This window comes from Chiloscyllium punctatum, chromosome 17 (genome assembly GCF_047496795.1).
Source record: "Chiloscyllium punctatum isolate Juve2018m chromosome 17, sChiPun1.3, whole genome shotgun sequence".
Lineage (NCBI taxonomy): Eukaryota > Metazoa > Chordata > Chondrichthyes > Orectolobiformes > Hemiscylliidae > Chiloscyllium > Chiloscyllium punctatum.
This window is the reverse complement of record NC_092755.1, coordinates 90,904,400-90,920,029: the sequence shown is the minus strand read 5'-3', so window position 1 is coordinate 90,920,029 and position 15,630 is coordinate 90,904,400. Positions and strand designations below refer to the sequence as shown.

At 43.2% G+C, this 15,630-nt stretch overlaps 1 protein-coding gene across 2 annotated transcripts in view; it reads left to right on the top strand.

Annotated features, from left to right (window-relative positions):
- Positions 1-15,630, top strand: part of myo1ha (myosin IHa) — a 143,903-nt gene that overhangs the window by 77,739 nt on the left and 50,534 nt on the right. For both annotated transcript variants that reach the window (XM_072587875.1, XM_072587876.1), the window contains exons 4-11: positions 1,882-2,080; positions 2,212-2,292; positions 7,521-7,700; positions 9,685-9,783; positions 10,982-11,095; positions 12,310-12,381; positions 12,766-12,885; positions 13,942-14,009. In XM_072587875.1, coding sequence (XP_072443976.1) covers positions 1,882-2,080; positions 2,212-2,292; positions 7,521-7,700; positions 9,685-9,783; positions 10,982-11,095; positions 12,310-12,381; positions 12,766-12,885; positions 13,942-14,009 — 933 coding nt within the window. The remainder of the gene's footprint in view (positions 1-1,881; positions 2,081-2,211; positions 2,293-7,520; positions 7,701-9,684; positions 9,784-10,981; positions 11,096-12,309; positions 12,382-12,765; positions 12,886-13,941; positions 14,010-15,630) is intronic.

The following is a 15,630-nucleotide window of genomic DNA, read 5'->3' as shown; positions in this document are numbered from 1 at the left end:
AATCCCTTGATGATGTTGATTATCAAAGGCAGATCCACAAATGGAGCCAAATCTGCATCTTAGACCATGCAGCGTCAAGACTGTTCGTTTTTCAGAAACCGCACATGAAGTTCCTCCCCTCCCTAGGCAGTGATATGGGGGGGTGCTACTGATACCCACCACAGCCAGAGTGGGTGAGAAGATGTTTCCTCTGCTCACTGCATTCCTGCAATATTGCCAATATACAGGATATATTCTTCACGTTTGCTACTTCTTGTATGTTGAATATGTCCAGTGTTTCATTACAAGAAGCAATCCACAATAAGTTTTACATGGTTTTTGGTGTCACTGATGTATGCCTTGCCCCATCCTGACCTGCTCTTTATTTCAGTGCAGAATGATCTGACCTCTGTTGTTCCAGCTGGCTTCACTCTTGCCAGAGACAGGTCACCATCAGTGAGGATTCCTGATGGTAATCCAGTTATCAGTGCTGGAATCGATCTGTGGTGAAGCCACCAACAGATTGAATTTTTTGGCTTCCTCTCTGCTGTAAATGAATGGCCTCTTGATGGTGTCATGTGCCATTGTTCTGTGTTTTCTAGAAGCATGGATCAGGCATTTTGAAACACTGTTTTCAAAAATTAACCCTCGCACATATAGTTCTCATCTCTGTGAGGGATTAAGTAGAGGATTGTTATAAGTCATCAAAGTTCTAGATGTAGGTTGCTCGCTGAGCTGGAAGGTTAGTTTTCAGATGTTTCATCACCATACTTGGTAACATCTTCAGGGAGCCTCCGAATAAAACTCTGGTGGTGTAGCCCACTTTCTATTTATATGTTTGAGTTTCTTTGGGTTGGTGACATCATTTTCTATGGTGATGTCATTTCGTGTTCTTTTCCTCAGGGGATGGTAATGGGGACATACTGGTAGAAAACTAGCCACCAGGATACATAAACATCAACTAGCCACAAAACGACATGACCCTCTGTCACTAGTATCCTTCCATGTGGATGAGGAACGACACCACTTCGACTGGGACAACACATCCATTCTAGGACAAGCCAAACAGAGACACACACAAGAATTCCTAGAAGCATGACATTCTAACTGAAACTCTATCAACAAACACATTGACCTGGATCCCATTTACCATCCCCTAAGAAAAAGAATAGAAAATGACATCACCATAGGAAATGACATCACCAACCCAAGGAAACTCAAATATATAAATAGAAAGCGGGCCAAACCACCAGTGCTTCATTTGAGGGCTCACTGAAGATGCTACCTAGTATGGTGACGAAACATCTGAATATGAACCTTCCAGCTCAGCAAGCAAACCTACATCCAGAACCTCAACCTGAGCTACAAATCTTCTCAAAACTCGTTAAGTCATCAAAGTGTCTGTGGGATGTGATCGCAGTTTGTATCGGTTCCTTCAGGGGAGGGAGGGAAGCTGTGACTGGCCCTGCTCAGAAGGGGATGTTTCTCTTCACTCACGGGACCTGGGTCAGCATTTATTGCCCTTTCCTAGTTGCCCTCAAGGGGGTTAGAGTGAGCTGCCTTCTTGCACCTCTGCAGTCCAAGTGCTGCAGGTTGACCCATAACACACAGTGAGAAGGGAATTCCAGGATATTGACCCAATGACAGTGAAGGAACAGTAAAGGATGCTGAACTTTTGTGGTATTGTTAGGTCATGACTTCCAGTACCAAAGGAGATGACGGAATGGGTATGAAATGCCCAGGTCGGGTGGATGGTATTGGCACTCTCCTCCTGTCCTTGTCTTTCGAAGCGGTGGTTCAAGGGTCTGAGAGCAGGGGTGACAGGGGAGGAATGGAATGAGTGAATCACTCGGGGAAGGTGAGCTGTACCTCACATCCATCTGCCTCATTCCCCTACTCCAGCTATGCTATTGCAGACAATGCCTATCGGGTGATGTGCACTGAGTACACCAACCACTTCATCCTGATTTCGGGGGAGAGTGGAGCGGGGAAGACAGAAGCCTCAAAAAAAATCCTCGAGTTCTATGCCAAGACCTGCCAGACCACAGAACAGCTGCAGGTGGTGCGAGATCGCCTCCTACTGTCCAACCCTGTACTTGAGGTGAGCAGCCATTCCATGGTCTTAGTAAAGATGAAAGCTCATCCTTCCCTGCCCCCAACCCTGTGCCCCTGCAAACATTGTTTCCAAACAAAAAAAGAGCTTGCAATAGTTTGTGTTGTGTTTAATTCCAGGCTTTTGGGAATGCCAAGACCCTGAGGAATGATAACTCTAGCCGCTTTGGAAAATATATGGATATCCAGTTCAGTTACACGGTATGAGTGCCATTTTGGTTTTAATGTATAAACCAAGGAGAGGGATCAAATCCTGCAAGGCATCCAACATCAAGAATCAAAGAGAAGATATGTAGGGGTGTGGGATGGATGTAGAATTAGAAATAGGTTTTATTGTCACATGTATTCAAGTGCAGGAACACAGTGAAAAGTGTACAAAGTCACCATTCCTGATGCCATTTTAGGTACAAAGGTACCTAGGCAGAAAATCTTAGGTATAATGTAGAAAAGTAAAGAAATAACAGTTAAACGTGACAGTTCTTATGTAGAAGTAGAAAAGTAAATTTAAATGTTCAGCGATATAGTCCTTTAGCTGTGGGTCTGCAGATGCTTCACACGAGGCTTCCCCATGTGGGCTTGTTCTCTCCCCCAGTGCTGGGCACAATCTCTACGCCCACCCCATGCTGGGCTCTTCCCCCCACCCCCCCACCCCGCCCCATGCTTGGTTCATTCTCTTCCCCCCCACCAACGTGCAGCGCTCATTTTCCACACACTCCACCCACCGTGCTGGGCTCATTCTCACCCCCCCCCCCCCCCCCCCCACACCACTCCTCATGCTGGGCTCATTCTCTCCCTCCACTCCCCATGCTGGGCTCATTCTCCTCCCACCCCCACCAACCCCCCTCCTTCCCCGTGCTGGGCTCATTCTCCCCCCCCTACTCCCCGTGCTACTCTCATTCTCTCATCCCACTCCCCATGCTGGGATCATTCTCCCCCCATCTTCCCGTGCTACGCTCATTCTCTCCCCCCCCCCCACATTGCCACCTTTCTGCCACCTGCCATCAGGGTTTGCCAGCCATCATGTGCCATCCTGGACCTTGGTGATGCCACAATGCTCACCCCACTGGTGTTCCACCCGGCTTACCAGCTGTTCATTGCCGAGTGCCAAAGTCCCACTCCAGACCAGCCCAGTCGCTGCCATTCTCCAGATCCCAATGCCTAACAACCGAGCTCCATCCAGAAGGGAAGTTTAAACAAAAACAGCCAAAACCTAAAGAAAAGAGAAGAAAAAAAGAGAAAAGAAGGAAAAAAAGAAAGACAGTTGGATTGAACAAGCCCCTGGCTCAGAGCCCAAACGTTGCCGACTCCGGTGTCACCATCTTGGTCATGGAGGAACCAGTGATTCATTCACATAAACCTTCAGTGGAAATATCCAAAATCTAAACGAGGAAAGAGAGCTTTAAGGCCAAACTTCGGTGTGTTGAGGATGAAATGGGGACAGTAACAATGTACTGAGTCCTGATTTCAATCCAGTCAGGTTGTATTTACAGAAAGACATCGAGAGAGATCACAGCACCTTTCCCATTCTCCTGTCAAATGCTCCCAAAGGCAAGTCTGACCTTGTTTTCAAGAAAGAGTGAGATATCAATTTAGGGTTAAAACGATCAAAGGGTATGGCGTGAAACAGGGGACTAAGTTGGGTACTCAGCCATGATCATATTGAATGGCGGAACAGTCTCAAAGAGCCGAATGGCCTCCTCCTGTTCTTATTTTATGTCTTTATCATTCAGAGTTAATCACCTCTGTGATGTCCATTAAATATCCTCTAATGGTGTGTGTTACACATTAGAGGCAGAGTAAGGTTCCTCTTACTACATTCCATGTTCCCATTGTAATATATTCTAGGTAAAGTCTAATCAACACAGCCCCATTAATATCCAAGCCAGGTTCGCTACAATATGGCTAAGAAGTGAACTGAAGTTAGGCTGGTCAAAACCAGGCAAGGTTAGTTGGATTGTGAACTTGGAGAGAGTTATTGTTTCAACTGAGAAGGTTACACTGAGCATGAGAACTTTAACATCATTGCTATAGGGAGGCTATGTATCAACATGAATAGAACAAACAATATAATGTAAACTGAATGGGAAGGTAAGCTGTGAGGACAACACAAAGAGACTGCAAAGATACATAAACAGGCTCTTAACTTAATCCAGGTGATAGAGGAGAGCTAGCAAAAGCTGAAATTGCTCCAAAAGCTCAGCAGGTCGGGCAGCTTCTGTGGAAAGAAATCAGAATTAACATTTGGGGTTGAGTGACCCTTTCTCAGAACTGACCGCTATCCCATGTCCTCTACTTTGGGAACAGTCTGTTAATGGCCATCAGTGAACCTTATCCTGGGTCAGGTTCCTGAGAAGCAGAAATTCTAACCCTGCACACCCAGAACTGCTGGCCAATCGAAGGCCGACAATGCATCCACCATCAGCTTAGGATTGACAGGGGACCCAGGTCACAGATTAGTGAGAGCTGGGAGTGGGAGTAGCAGGGAGGTGGTGGCAGAGGTTGGTGGGCAACTGCCTCAGGCAGTGAGATAGATGGGGGTTGGGGCTCAGATAAAGAGTTTGGGGATGAGAGCTCAGTAGATATTTCTTTCTATGTGCCAGGTCCCGTACACGACGTAATTGCTCACTCAAGGCCATCAATTGGTCTAAAGGCATCCCATGAGCCTTCCTACCCCAGGCATAAAGGGGGAAGATGTGGTTAAATGATTGGGTCCCCACTCCCACACCCTCCTGCCTGATTAAATGCTCAGCCTTGGCTCCAAGCTCACCTCAAGTTATGTGCTGGTGGCAAGAAATTTGGCCCTTTAAATGAGGCGACCACTAGGTGGCAGAGGGAGTATATTGTGGGAAATCACGAGCTGATACACTTTTGTTCCAAAAATGGAAGAGCAAAGATTTGAAATAATTCTTGATGTTCTCAGAGACTTCAGCACATGTATATGAGGAATATAGCGAGCAAGAATGCAGACAACAGCAAGCAATTAGTAAGGCAAATAACAAGTTGGTCTTTATAACAAAGGGTTTAGAGTGCAAGAATAAAGACATCTTGCAACTATTCAACAGAGCTTTGGCATCATCACACCTGGATAACCGTATGCAGGTTTGGTCTCTATATTTAAAGGTACACTGGCAAGGGAGGCAGAACAGTGAAGGTCCATAAGATTAGTCCGAGGTATGAGAGGATTGTCCTACAATTGGATTAAATATGGTCTGTATTTTCTGGAACTTAGAAGAACGAGACGTGATTTCATAAGACTCTGAAGGGCCTTGACAGGGAGGTTATTTTTCTGGCTGAGGAATCCAGGAAGTGAAGCACAGTCTCAAGGTAAGGGCACTATCATTCAACACTGGAGCAAAGAGAAATGTCTTCACTCAGAGAGCCACGAACCTTTGCAATTGTCTGCCCAGCAGGCTGTGGATGTATTCTCACTGAGTAAATTAAAAGCAGAGATAACCAGAAGATCTATTTCTCAGAGAATTGAGGGACATAAGGACAATGTGGAAAAATGGATTCACAGTGTTGAGCAGCCAGGGTCATATTGAATGATGCAGTCAGCCTTAGAGGGTAAATGGTCAATATCTGTTCCTATTTATTATGTTCCTATGTTTTATTTCCAATCATATGCTTGTTATAATGATATGTTTCTACACATATCCATGATTAGCATATCATTCTACAACCAACCACCACAGTATCCCAGTGTCATTAATGTTACAGGTTACACAAACCAATTGGATTTCTGGTTTTCATATTCTCTTGTGTATTTAGATCGCATTCAATAAAGACTGAAGAGCAAACTTATTGGCAAAAACGTCCTGTACTTACTGCCACTGGCTTTTGCCTGGGATTTTCGAGCATTTATGCCCAGTTCAGTGTGTTCCGAATATTCCATTGTGTGGATTTTGATGATTCAGACTTTATTTTGTTGCAGACCAGAACAAAGTATTCAAAATGAACTGAGTTGTGTCAAATGCCTGGAACTATCTATAATAGAGGTTGTGAGTTAAACAGGGTTGAACTGAATCATTCTTTGAAACTAAAAGACATTTGTGACATGCCAATGATACAATTAGAGACCAGATACCAATTGGACTGTATTTGGTGGAAGGTTAATTTAGAGTGATCAGTGCTGGAGACTGGGACAGAAATAGCAAAGCAGCATGGTTAACCCAGTGCGATATAATCGTCAGTGAAGATGATTTTTATTCAAAGCTAAATTTCAAACAGTGGGGAATCTTAGCAACACTGCAATAACTCACATTAGGAGTGTGTTTTAAATGTAGAACAACATCCAAACGTGCTTTGTAGAAGCACAATTAGGAAATGAAAGAATTCTGTGGGAGTGAAGTTCCCTTGGCACTGCTCCAATAATCTCCTTCATTTTGCCCCCACTGCCCCAGTATAAGCTTCCTACAGTCCTCCTATGTTCTAGAATAGATCAGCTATCCTCCTGCTCTTTCAAACTAGGTATTATTGCTAAGCCCAGAAGAAATAAAAGGAAACAGTAAAACATGGATTTGGAAATAAAATGATAGCAAAATAGGGAAGATTTGGGCTCCCAATCCCACAGTGTGAACCTTATTAATGGAAAAATATCACAATGTGAAGGGCTGTGGAGGGATGCTTTAAGGAAGGATTCTCAGCATTTAAGCCATTCTTAAAGAGACAATTTAGTAGCTACAGTTCTTGCACTTCATCCACCAGGTTCAGTACAGCTCTACTGCTGACATCTGACAACATATAATACATGGTGATGATGTTGGATGGATATCAGCCAAGTTAGGTTTGTACACAAGGCCCAACTCAATCGGGCTCAGGTAGTAAAGGAGGCTACATTGATAGTGCACTCGTTTAGCCCATTCTGTTTGGAGAGCCAGAAATCCTAAACACTGCCTTTTTTTTCAATTGACAGGATGTGGGAGCCATTGGCTGGGTCAGCAGTTATTACCCATCCTTAATTACTCTTGAGAAGGTAGTGAGCTGCCTCTTAAACCTATGCCATTAGGGGCCCAGAGACACTGAAGGAACCACGAGTTTTTTCCAAGTCAGAATGGTGATGGTTTGGAGGGGAATCTGTAGGTGGTGGTATTGTTCCACATATCTGCTACCTTTCTCCTTCTAGATGGAAGCAGTTGTGGATTGGAAACATTTATTTTGGAGGAGCCTTGGTGAATTTCTGCAGCACATTGTATGCTTCGTGTGCTTCTGAAATGTCAGCTTAAACCTCAATGGGAAGTGTTCAAGTACCGATAGAATAGGGTAAAAATAGCACTCATTTCACCAAAGAGTTTTCAAATCCCACAACTGCATTGAGTGGCACTGGATAAACTCTGGTGTTCATACAGATGTTACAGTGCCATGAGAATCCTGTCCCCTCTCTATCTGCACTGTCTATCAAACAGCCCATCCCCAACTTGGTCTCTTTCCAGGGTGCCCCAGTCGGGGGCCACATCCTGAGCTACCTTCTGGAGAAGTCAAGGGTGGCCCATCAGAACCACGGAGAGCGCAACTTCCATATTTTCTACCAGCTGCTGGAGGGAGGTGAGGAGGAATTACTTCGCTGGCTGGGTCTGGATCGCAACCCACTGCAGTACCACTATCTTATCCAGGTAAGAACCGGGGGAAAGTAACATGGTCAGGTGAAAAACACTTCAGTTAGAATTCAACTAAAAGCTAGTATCAACTAATCTTCATGGCAACACCTCCCTCAATCAGAATCCTTTTTATCATTCTATCTCACTCGGTATGAGTTGTTGTTCCCTTTGAGATTTGGCATTCTTGTAATTCTGTCCCGCAAGATGAAGAGTTTTGACTGCTTATCCCCATTCTGCTGCGCTCGCGTATTGACTGGACACATGGATATCCAGCTGGTGGCATCTGTCCAAAGCTGAAAGCTTGCTTCCATATGTCTGATCCAGGGGACAGTGTTAGTGTTACTGTCAGCTACAGTTCAAGGCATTCTAAGCGAACACTCTGTCCTCTTCCAATTTTTATGTTCAGCGAATCACAGGGAGTGTTTGAAACGAATATTGGAGATGCATTTAATGGGAAACGACACTAGTGCATGAGGGAGTGGAGATGAGAGGACTACACTGGCAAATGTAGATGAGGAAACGTGAGAGTGAGGCTCAGGTTGAACATGTTTTTGTTCCTTCTGTTCATTCAGTGTCATCCCGTGAAATCAACACAGGCAAAGTAAATGGGCAAAATGTGGGCAGTGGACTATAATGTGGGAAAATGTGAAGTTCTCCATTTTGGAAGGGAGAACAATGGAACAGAATATCATTTAGAAGAGACATAACTGCAGAAAGCTGAATCGCAAAGGGATTTGAGGGTACCTGTGCATGAGACACAGAAAGCGAGGTGCAGCAGGTAATCAGAAAGGCTAATGGAATGTTGGCCCTTATTTCAAGGGGGTTGGAATATAAGAGTGGGGAAGTCTGACTGTAACTGTACAAGGTGCTAGTGAAACCACATCTGGAGTACCTTGAGCATTTTGGTCCCCTTATTTAAGGAAAGATATAACTTCATTGCAGGCCATTCAAAGAGGGTTCACGAGGGCAATCCTTGGTATGGAGGGATTGTCTCATGAACAAAGCTAAATAGATTTCTCTACTCACTGAAGTTTAGAAAAATGAGAGGTGATCTTATTGAAACATACAGAATTCTTAAGGAGTCTTGACAGGGTTAATGTTAAGAGGATGTTTTCTCTTATGGGAGAGTCTGGGACCAGAGGGCATAGCCTCAGAATAAAGGGGCACCAATTTAACAATGTGATGAGGAAGAATTTCGTCTCTCAGAGTGCTGTGAGTCTTTGGAATTCCATGCCAAAGAGAGCTGTGGGCAGGCAGAGTCATTGAGTATATTTAAGGCTGAGATAGATAGATTCTTGATTAGTCAGGGAATCAAGGGTTATAGGAAAAATGCAGGAAAGTGGATGTGAGGAATGTCGGAGCGACCATTATCCTATCGAGTGGCAGAGCAGGCTCAAGGGGCCGAATGGCCTACTCCTGTTCCTATTTCTTATGGTTTTATTGAAGAATGAATGTACATTTTTTTTGCTCTAAGTGATTCACCTTCTCACTGGGCAAATCACCAAACCTTTGAGAAACTCAATGGTTAAATATAAACATTAAACATTCTGAATCAGAGGAAGCTGTTCAAATATCTTGAGTCCTTAAAGAGACGGAATGTTCATATGACATCACATTTACATGATGGGGAGGTGCCAGTGTTGGACTGGGGTGGACAAAGTTAAAAATCACACAACACCAGGTTATAGTCCAACAGGCTTATTTGGAAGCACTAGCTTTCAGAACTAGTAAAAGATCTTTTGCTATAAATTGTGTCTTTCTGTGCCCTACTAGTTACCTGATGAAGGAGCAGCACTGCGAAAGCTAGTACTTCCAAATAAACTGTTGGACTATAACCTGGTGTTGTGTGACTTTTAACATCATGTTTACAGAACAGGAAAACGTCTTTCTGCACTACACGTCTGTGCCCAATGCTTCACATTCTGCAGTTTCCACTGCCTTGGTTTGGTTCCATTTTCTGTCCCGTGACCTGGTTATTTTTCCTCCTCCCCCTCAATAGGGTGAGTGTGCCAAGGTAAGCTCCATCAATGACAAAAGTGGCTGGAAGACTGTTCGAAAAGCATTGTCTGTGATTGACTTCACCGACAACGACATTGACGTGAGTAACCTTTAGCATCGACTCTCGGGAGTGAGGGGAGCAAGTCCGGATTACAGTACCAATAGCAAGGCTGGGATTTATCACTGTGATTGCCTTTAGGAAACTGAGGGTGGGAGCCACTGTACAGTCTGTGCGATGATGGTACTCCCACAGTAACCATAGGGACAGGCTACAGGACATTGATTCAGTTACAATGAAGGTGCAGCGATGGCACATGGGAGTGTTGTATGACATGGAGTAGAAACAAGAAGTCACATGACTGGCATGACCCTGATGCTGGGGAATTCTTCCACCTCCTCAGACCCTGTCTCTGACTGCAGATGTGTTGTGGATGACCAGAGTTTCTCACAAGCTGTCCCTTCCAGCACAGAACAGCTGAATTCTTGCTGAATACAAGCTGGTGCTGCTGGGTTTCTTCCATTAAGTGTGGACCCCCACTATCCATCAATCAGAATCACTCCCCCCAACTCCCCACCCCCAAACCGCCCCCCTCCCCCCAACCCCCCACACTCCATAACCTGCAACTTCAGTTTCAGTGCCTTAAGGAGTTCTGGTCTTCTTTACTTCGTACTCAGATATGTAGAATCCCCTTCATAAATTAAAAAGAAAGCCTTTGGATGAAATCTTAAACTAAGGCTCCCTCTGCTCACTCCTGTAATTCAAAAGGATTCTAAAACTTCTACAATGGTTTTCAAAGAATTGGAAGGTCTCCCTCAAGCAACTCCATCATAAACTAGTGAACTCACAGGGGAAAATTCCCCTGTTGCATTCACTCAATGTCCAGACATTGGCACATAAGTCTGTGCATGTGATGCCTTGGAGAAGCTTGGGAGTGAGTCTAACACTCGGCGTATAATATCAGCAATAAATACCAATGACTCATATTTGCTGCAGGTGATCAAATCTTTGAATGGAACTCTCATATATTAAAGTTGATCTTCTCTGTAGCTGTAATACTATATTGTGCATTCTGTACTATTACCCTGATGTATTTGTGTAAAGTATGTTTTGCCTGGATAGCATGCAAGACACCATATCTCAGTATATGTGACAATGATAAATCAAATCAAAAAGATATCTGCTGACTTATTGAATGATCAGATTCCATGACTTGATGGTGTTAAGTGAATGCCAATTTTGAGAATCAGGCTCCTGATTTATCTGTACAGATACTAATAACTTGCATTTTATATACCAGGACCTGTTGGGGGTTATAGCCAGTGTTCTGCACCTGGGAAATATCCAGTTCAATCCAGATAGCCAGGGACATGCCAACATCACTGTCGACAAGGAAATCAGGTGGATCTCCAAGGTAATGATGACATTGTAAAAGAGAAAAACTATTTCCTTTGATAGAGGAATCTCAAACATTTCCTTCAAGTTAGAACTAGGTCATTCAATGATGATGCCAAGAAGTTCTTGTACAAGGGGGAGTGGACATCTAGAAATTTCTCTCCTGGAAACTGTTAAGACTAGCTCAATCAAAAATATCAAACGGAGTTTTTTGTTAGGTCTCACAGTGCCAGGAATCCAGGTTCAATTCCAGCCTCGGGCGACTGTGTGGAGTTTGCACATTCTCCCTGTGTCTGTGTGGGTTTCCTCCAGTTTCCTCCCACAGTCCAAAGATGTGCAGGTTAGGGTGGATTGGCCTTGCTAAGTTGCCCGTAGTGTCCAGGGATGTTCTGGTCAGAGGATTGGAGTGGACTTTTTGGGTCAAATGGCCTGCTTCAACACTGTAGGGATTCTAATGATTCTATGATATTGAAGATTTTGGAATTGTGGTGTAGGGGAAGTTAAGATATAAATTAGCTACAATCCAACTGAATGGTGGAACAGTCTGAATTCATGTTCCTAGGTAAGGGGCTGATCAGATCTTCAGATGAACAGTGTACAATCACCATTTAATTACAAAACAGTGCATGTACTTGTTAATTCTGTCTGCGACCATGTCTTTTCTGTCTCAGCCTTGCTGTGTATTAATGCAGTGCTACGTATATTGTGACATGTATAAATACAAAGGGCCCTGTTCACTGCAAGATCACGTCTGTGCACTCAGCATGTTACATCTCAACACAGTAGATGCCAGCCAGTAAATTAAAACAATAAACTACAGATGCTGGAAATCCAAACCAAAACTGAAATTGCAGAGAAACTGAGTGGGTCTGGCAGCATCTGTGGGAGGAAAGCAGAGTTAACACTTTGGGTCCAGTAACCCTTGTTCGAAACTGGTAGTAGCTAGGAAAATGGGATAAATATGCTGACGACAGGGCTTTGGCCCAGCAGGGTGGAGAGGGGTACTATAAAAGAGTAAGTGATAGATGGAGATGGAGCCCAGAGAAAGACAATAGACAGACCAAGGGATGTATAATGGCAAGCCAGGGAAAAAGAAAAGCTGCTGGGCCCCATTACAAATTGTCCTGATGAAAATTTTTAACAATGCCACCCTTTTGTTTCAGCAACACTGAAGAGAATTCGTAGAATACTTGCACCTTTTCACCTCTCTTCATCGTGTCTTTGCTTTCACAGCTACTGGGTGTACATGTCCTGGTCCTGCAGGAAGGTCTAACTCACAAGAAGATCGAAGCCAAAGCAGATGAGGTACACAAGGAATGGTTTCAGAAACACTTGCTGGGATATTGCGAGCAAAGCAGGGGCGGGGAATGTTGTGCAGTTCAACTCTGGTTGGCAGGGTGTATACACGTGAGCCTGGCCACTACTTTAGGAGTCTCTAGACTGAGTAACCCATGCTATTTGGCTGAGGGTTTCCCAATCTGAGCTCCATGAAGCTATGTGTTATTGTACAACCACAGATTCTCTATTGTCAGTCTGGTTTATTTGACAGCAACTGACATCAATAGTTTATTTTAACTTGAAATGGATATCAACTTCACTGAATGACCAACAGACAAGTAGGATCTGGAATAATTGTAAAGTCCACCAGTGTTTCACTCCTTAAATTCATTTATTGGTTGGTTTTCACAGGTTTTGAGCCCTCTGAGTGTTGAACAAGCTTTTTGTGCTCGTGATGCATTAGCAAAAGCTATTTACGGACGTACTTTTACATGGCTCGTTAATAAGATCAATGAATCACTAGCTAATCAGGTAAGGAGAGGTATTCCCATAAAAGCAGCTCTAATCATTATGGCAGTAAAGCAGCTTGAATCTGGTGTACTGTAGAGTAATACAGCTCTGATCTCATACAGAGTAGGGCAGCTCTGATCTCATACAGAGTAAGGCAGTTCTGATTTGGTAGAGAGAAATGTAGTTTTTTTTACAATTTGCACATAACACAAATGATCATGTTTGCAGCATTTATAACAACTGACATGTTTAAATTCATCAGTACAGACGCGCTGATATATATTTGTATGAGAAGAGGAGGTCATTTTGCATTTGTTTGAATGTTGATTCCCCGAGAGAGGGAGAGATATGGAGAAAGAGAAAGAAAGCCATGATGTCTCAAGAGGAAAGGAAGCCAGAAAGATGAATGCTCATGTTATGCAATCAATTACTGTGCATAATTTTACATTTTTGAATGGGAGAGTACAGATTCAAACAGAAGAGCAAGGACAGAGTTAAAATCTGGACTGGAGGTTACCTCAGAGCAAAAACAAGGGTGAATGAGACAAGGGCTAAAAATGTGTTGCTGGAAAAGTGCAGCAGGTCAGGCAGCATCCAAGGAGCAGGAGAATCGATGTTTCGGGCATGAGCCCTTCTTCAGGAACCTTCCTGAAGAAGGGCTCATGCCCGAAATGTCGATTCTCCTGCTCCTTGGATGCTGCCTGACCTGCTGCACTTTTCCAGCAACACGTTTTCAGCTCTGATCTCCAGCATCTGCAGTCCTCACTTTCTCCCTGAATGAGACAAGGGACTAATGGCCACGTCATTGATACAGTATGATCACTAAGCATATCTAGTAAGAGATTTTGTCATTTTATAGTTGCACAAATGTTTTGTTAAATGATTTATATGTCAATTGCTTAATACAGACTCTAATCTAAGCAAGATATTCAGGAGAAACTTTGCCACCTTTATTCTACCAGCCTCCTAATGATGTAATAGATAGAACTAACCAACGTATATCCTGATTTTAACTCCTGGTCAGTTTTGGTAATAGATCAGTGAGTGATTTGTGATTCCAGTTCATTTTGTTTGTAGGACCCAAGCAGAAAAACCGTGATTGGTCTATTGGATATCTATGGATTTGAAGTATTTGATGTCAACAGGTAAGAACTTGCTGGGATGAACCATGGCTTTCCTTACAACTGTCAATGTAATGTTACAGCCAGGATAAATAAATATGGAACTCATCCCTGTCTTTCAGCACTTTTGTCTTGTTCTGACTTAAGCATGAACAAGAACAATTGGTTCACCCATTGCACCAACTCTTCATTACCCACCTTGCACCTTGTATTTAAATGGTTTGTTAAGTTTAATGGGAATTCTCTCTGCTATTAACCTAGTCACCATTAGCTGGCAATGCCTGGGATAGTTTCTGCTGCAGTTTGAGGCCACATCTGACAGATTGAATAACCGCTGTTAATGAAAAGTCATGTCTGAATATTACCTACCCATAATCTGGTTATGTTCAAATAGACAGAAAATTTGGGAACAATGCAGCCTACTCAAACCAGACTATCATGAGAAATTACACACAACTTTTATTAATGAGTGTGTTGTTGTGGAGCCAATTATACAGAATTGACTTTGGTCGAAGGCATTGCCACTGAGCTAAGTCACTCATCCTATACCACATGGAATTCTGATCTCCATCAAAGTCAATGAGTGGGAAAATCAATCAGACACCAGTCATCTTACATCCCCATCCCAAGTTAAATAATTTACAATAACTCCAGTTTGCACCTGCAGTATTACAAAATGACCACCTTAGTTAGTGGACTAAACTCCTGAACATATATTCTAGTGCAGTACTAGATAGATTGTTAAACTATCATTGGGGCTTGGTTAGTCAGTTATCTTGCTTGAATTCGGACTCTCAATTTCCAACAGTTTACAAGATGTCTGCAGTCTTGTTGAAAGGACTATAATCACTTAATGATCTGGAAGATTGGCCTTAATCTCCAGCCCCCTGAGTTTAAGGCTTTCTAGGTGTCAGTGTTTACGATGTGCATCTTCTGATATGGAATTAGAACCCTGACCTTTAACCTGTAGAAGCTAAAATTGACTCTAAGCCAATCAGATGGAAAGGGCACTTCCAGTGAAGAATGGATCGAAACTGCCTCTTTTAAAGCATCTAGCATGTGCGCAAGCTGTGGCTCAATTGGTAGCATACTTGACTCTGGGTTCAAGTCCCGCTCCAGGAGATGAGCACAGAAATATAATGCTTTTCAGTGCAGTACTGAGAGAGGATTGCAGTGTCAGAGACATAGCCTTTCAGATGAGATGCCAAACTGAGGACATCGGATAGCTTGGGCAAATATGATAATCTCCATGGTGTTGCTATAAAGGGAGAGTTATCCCTGAAATCCTGACCAATATTTATCCCTCAATAAACAGCAAAATGATTATCTGATCATTATCACAATGTTGTGCGTTTATTAAGTGCAAATTGTCCCCAACAGTTACTACTATTTCAAAAAGTATTTCATTGCTGCAAGATGTTTAGAAACATCCAGAAAAGAGCTGTATAAATACACGTTTTTCAGAATTTTTATAGAAACTCTGTCAGATTCCAATATGTTGCTATTTTAAGTGGGTGCCTTGCACTCTTGTCCCACTGATAGAATTGTCAAGTTTAACTGCTGAATATCTGATTATCTGACTACAAGTGATACCTGCACAGTAACAACACCACAGCATGTGTTCGATCAATAATAAAAACTGACA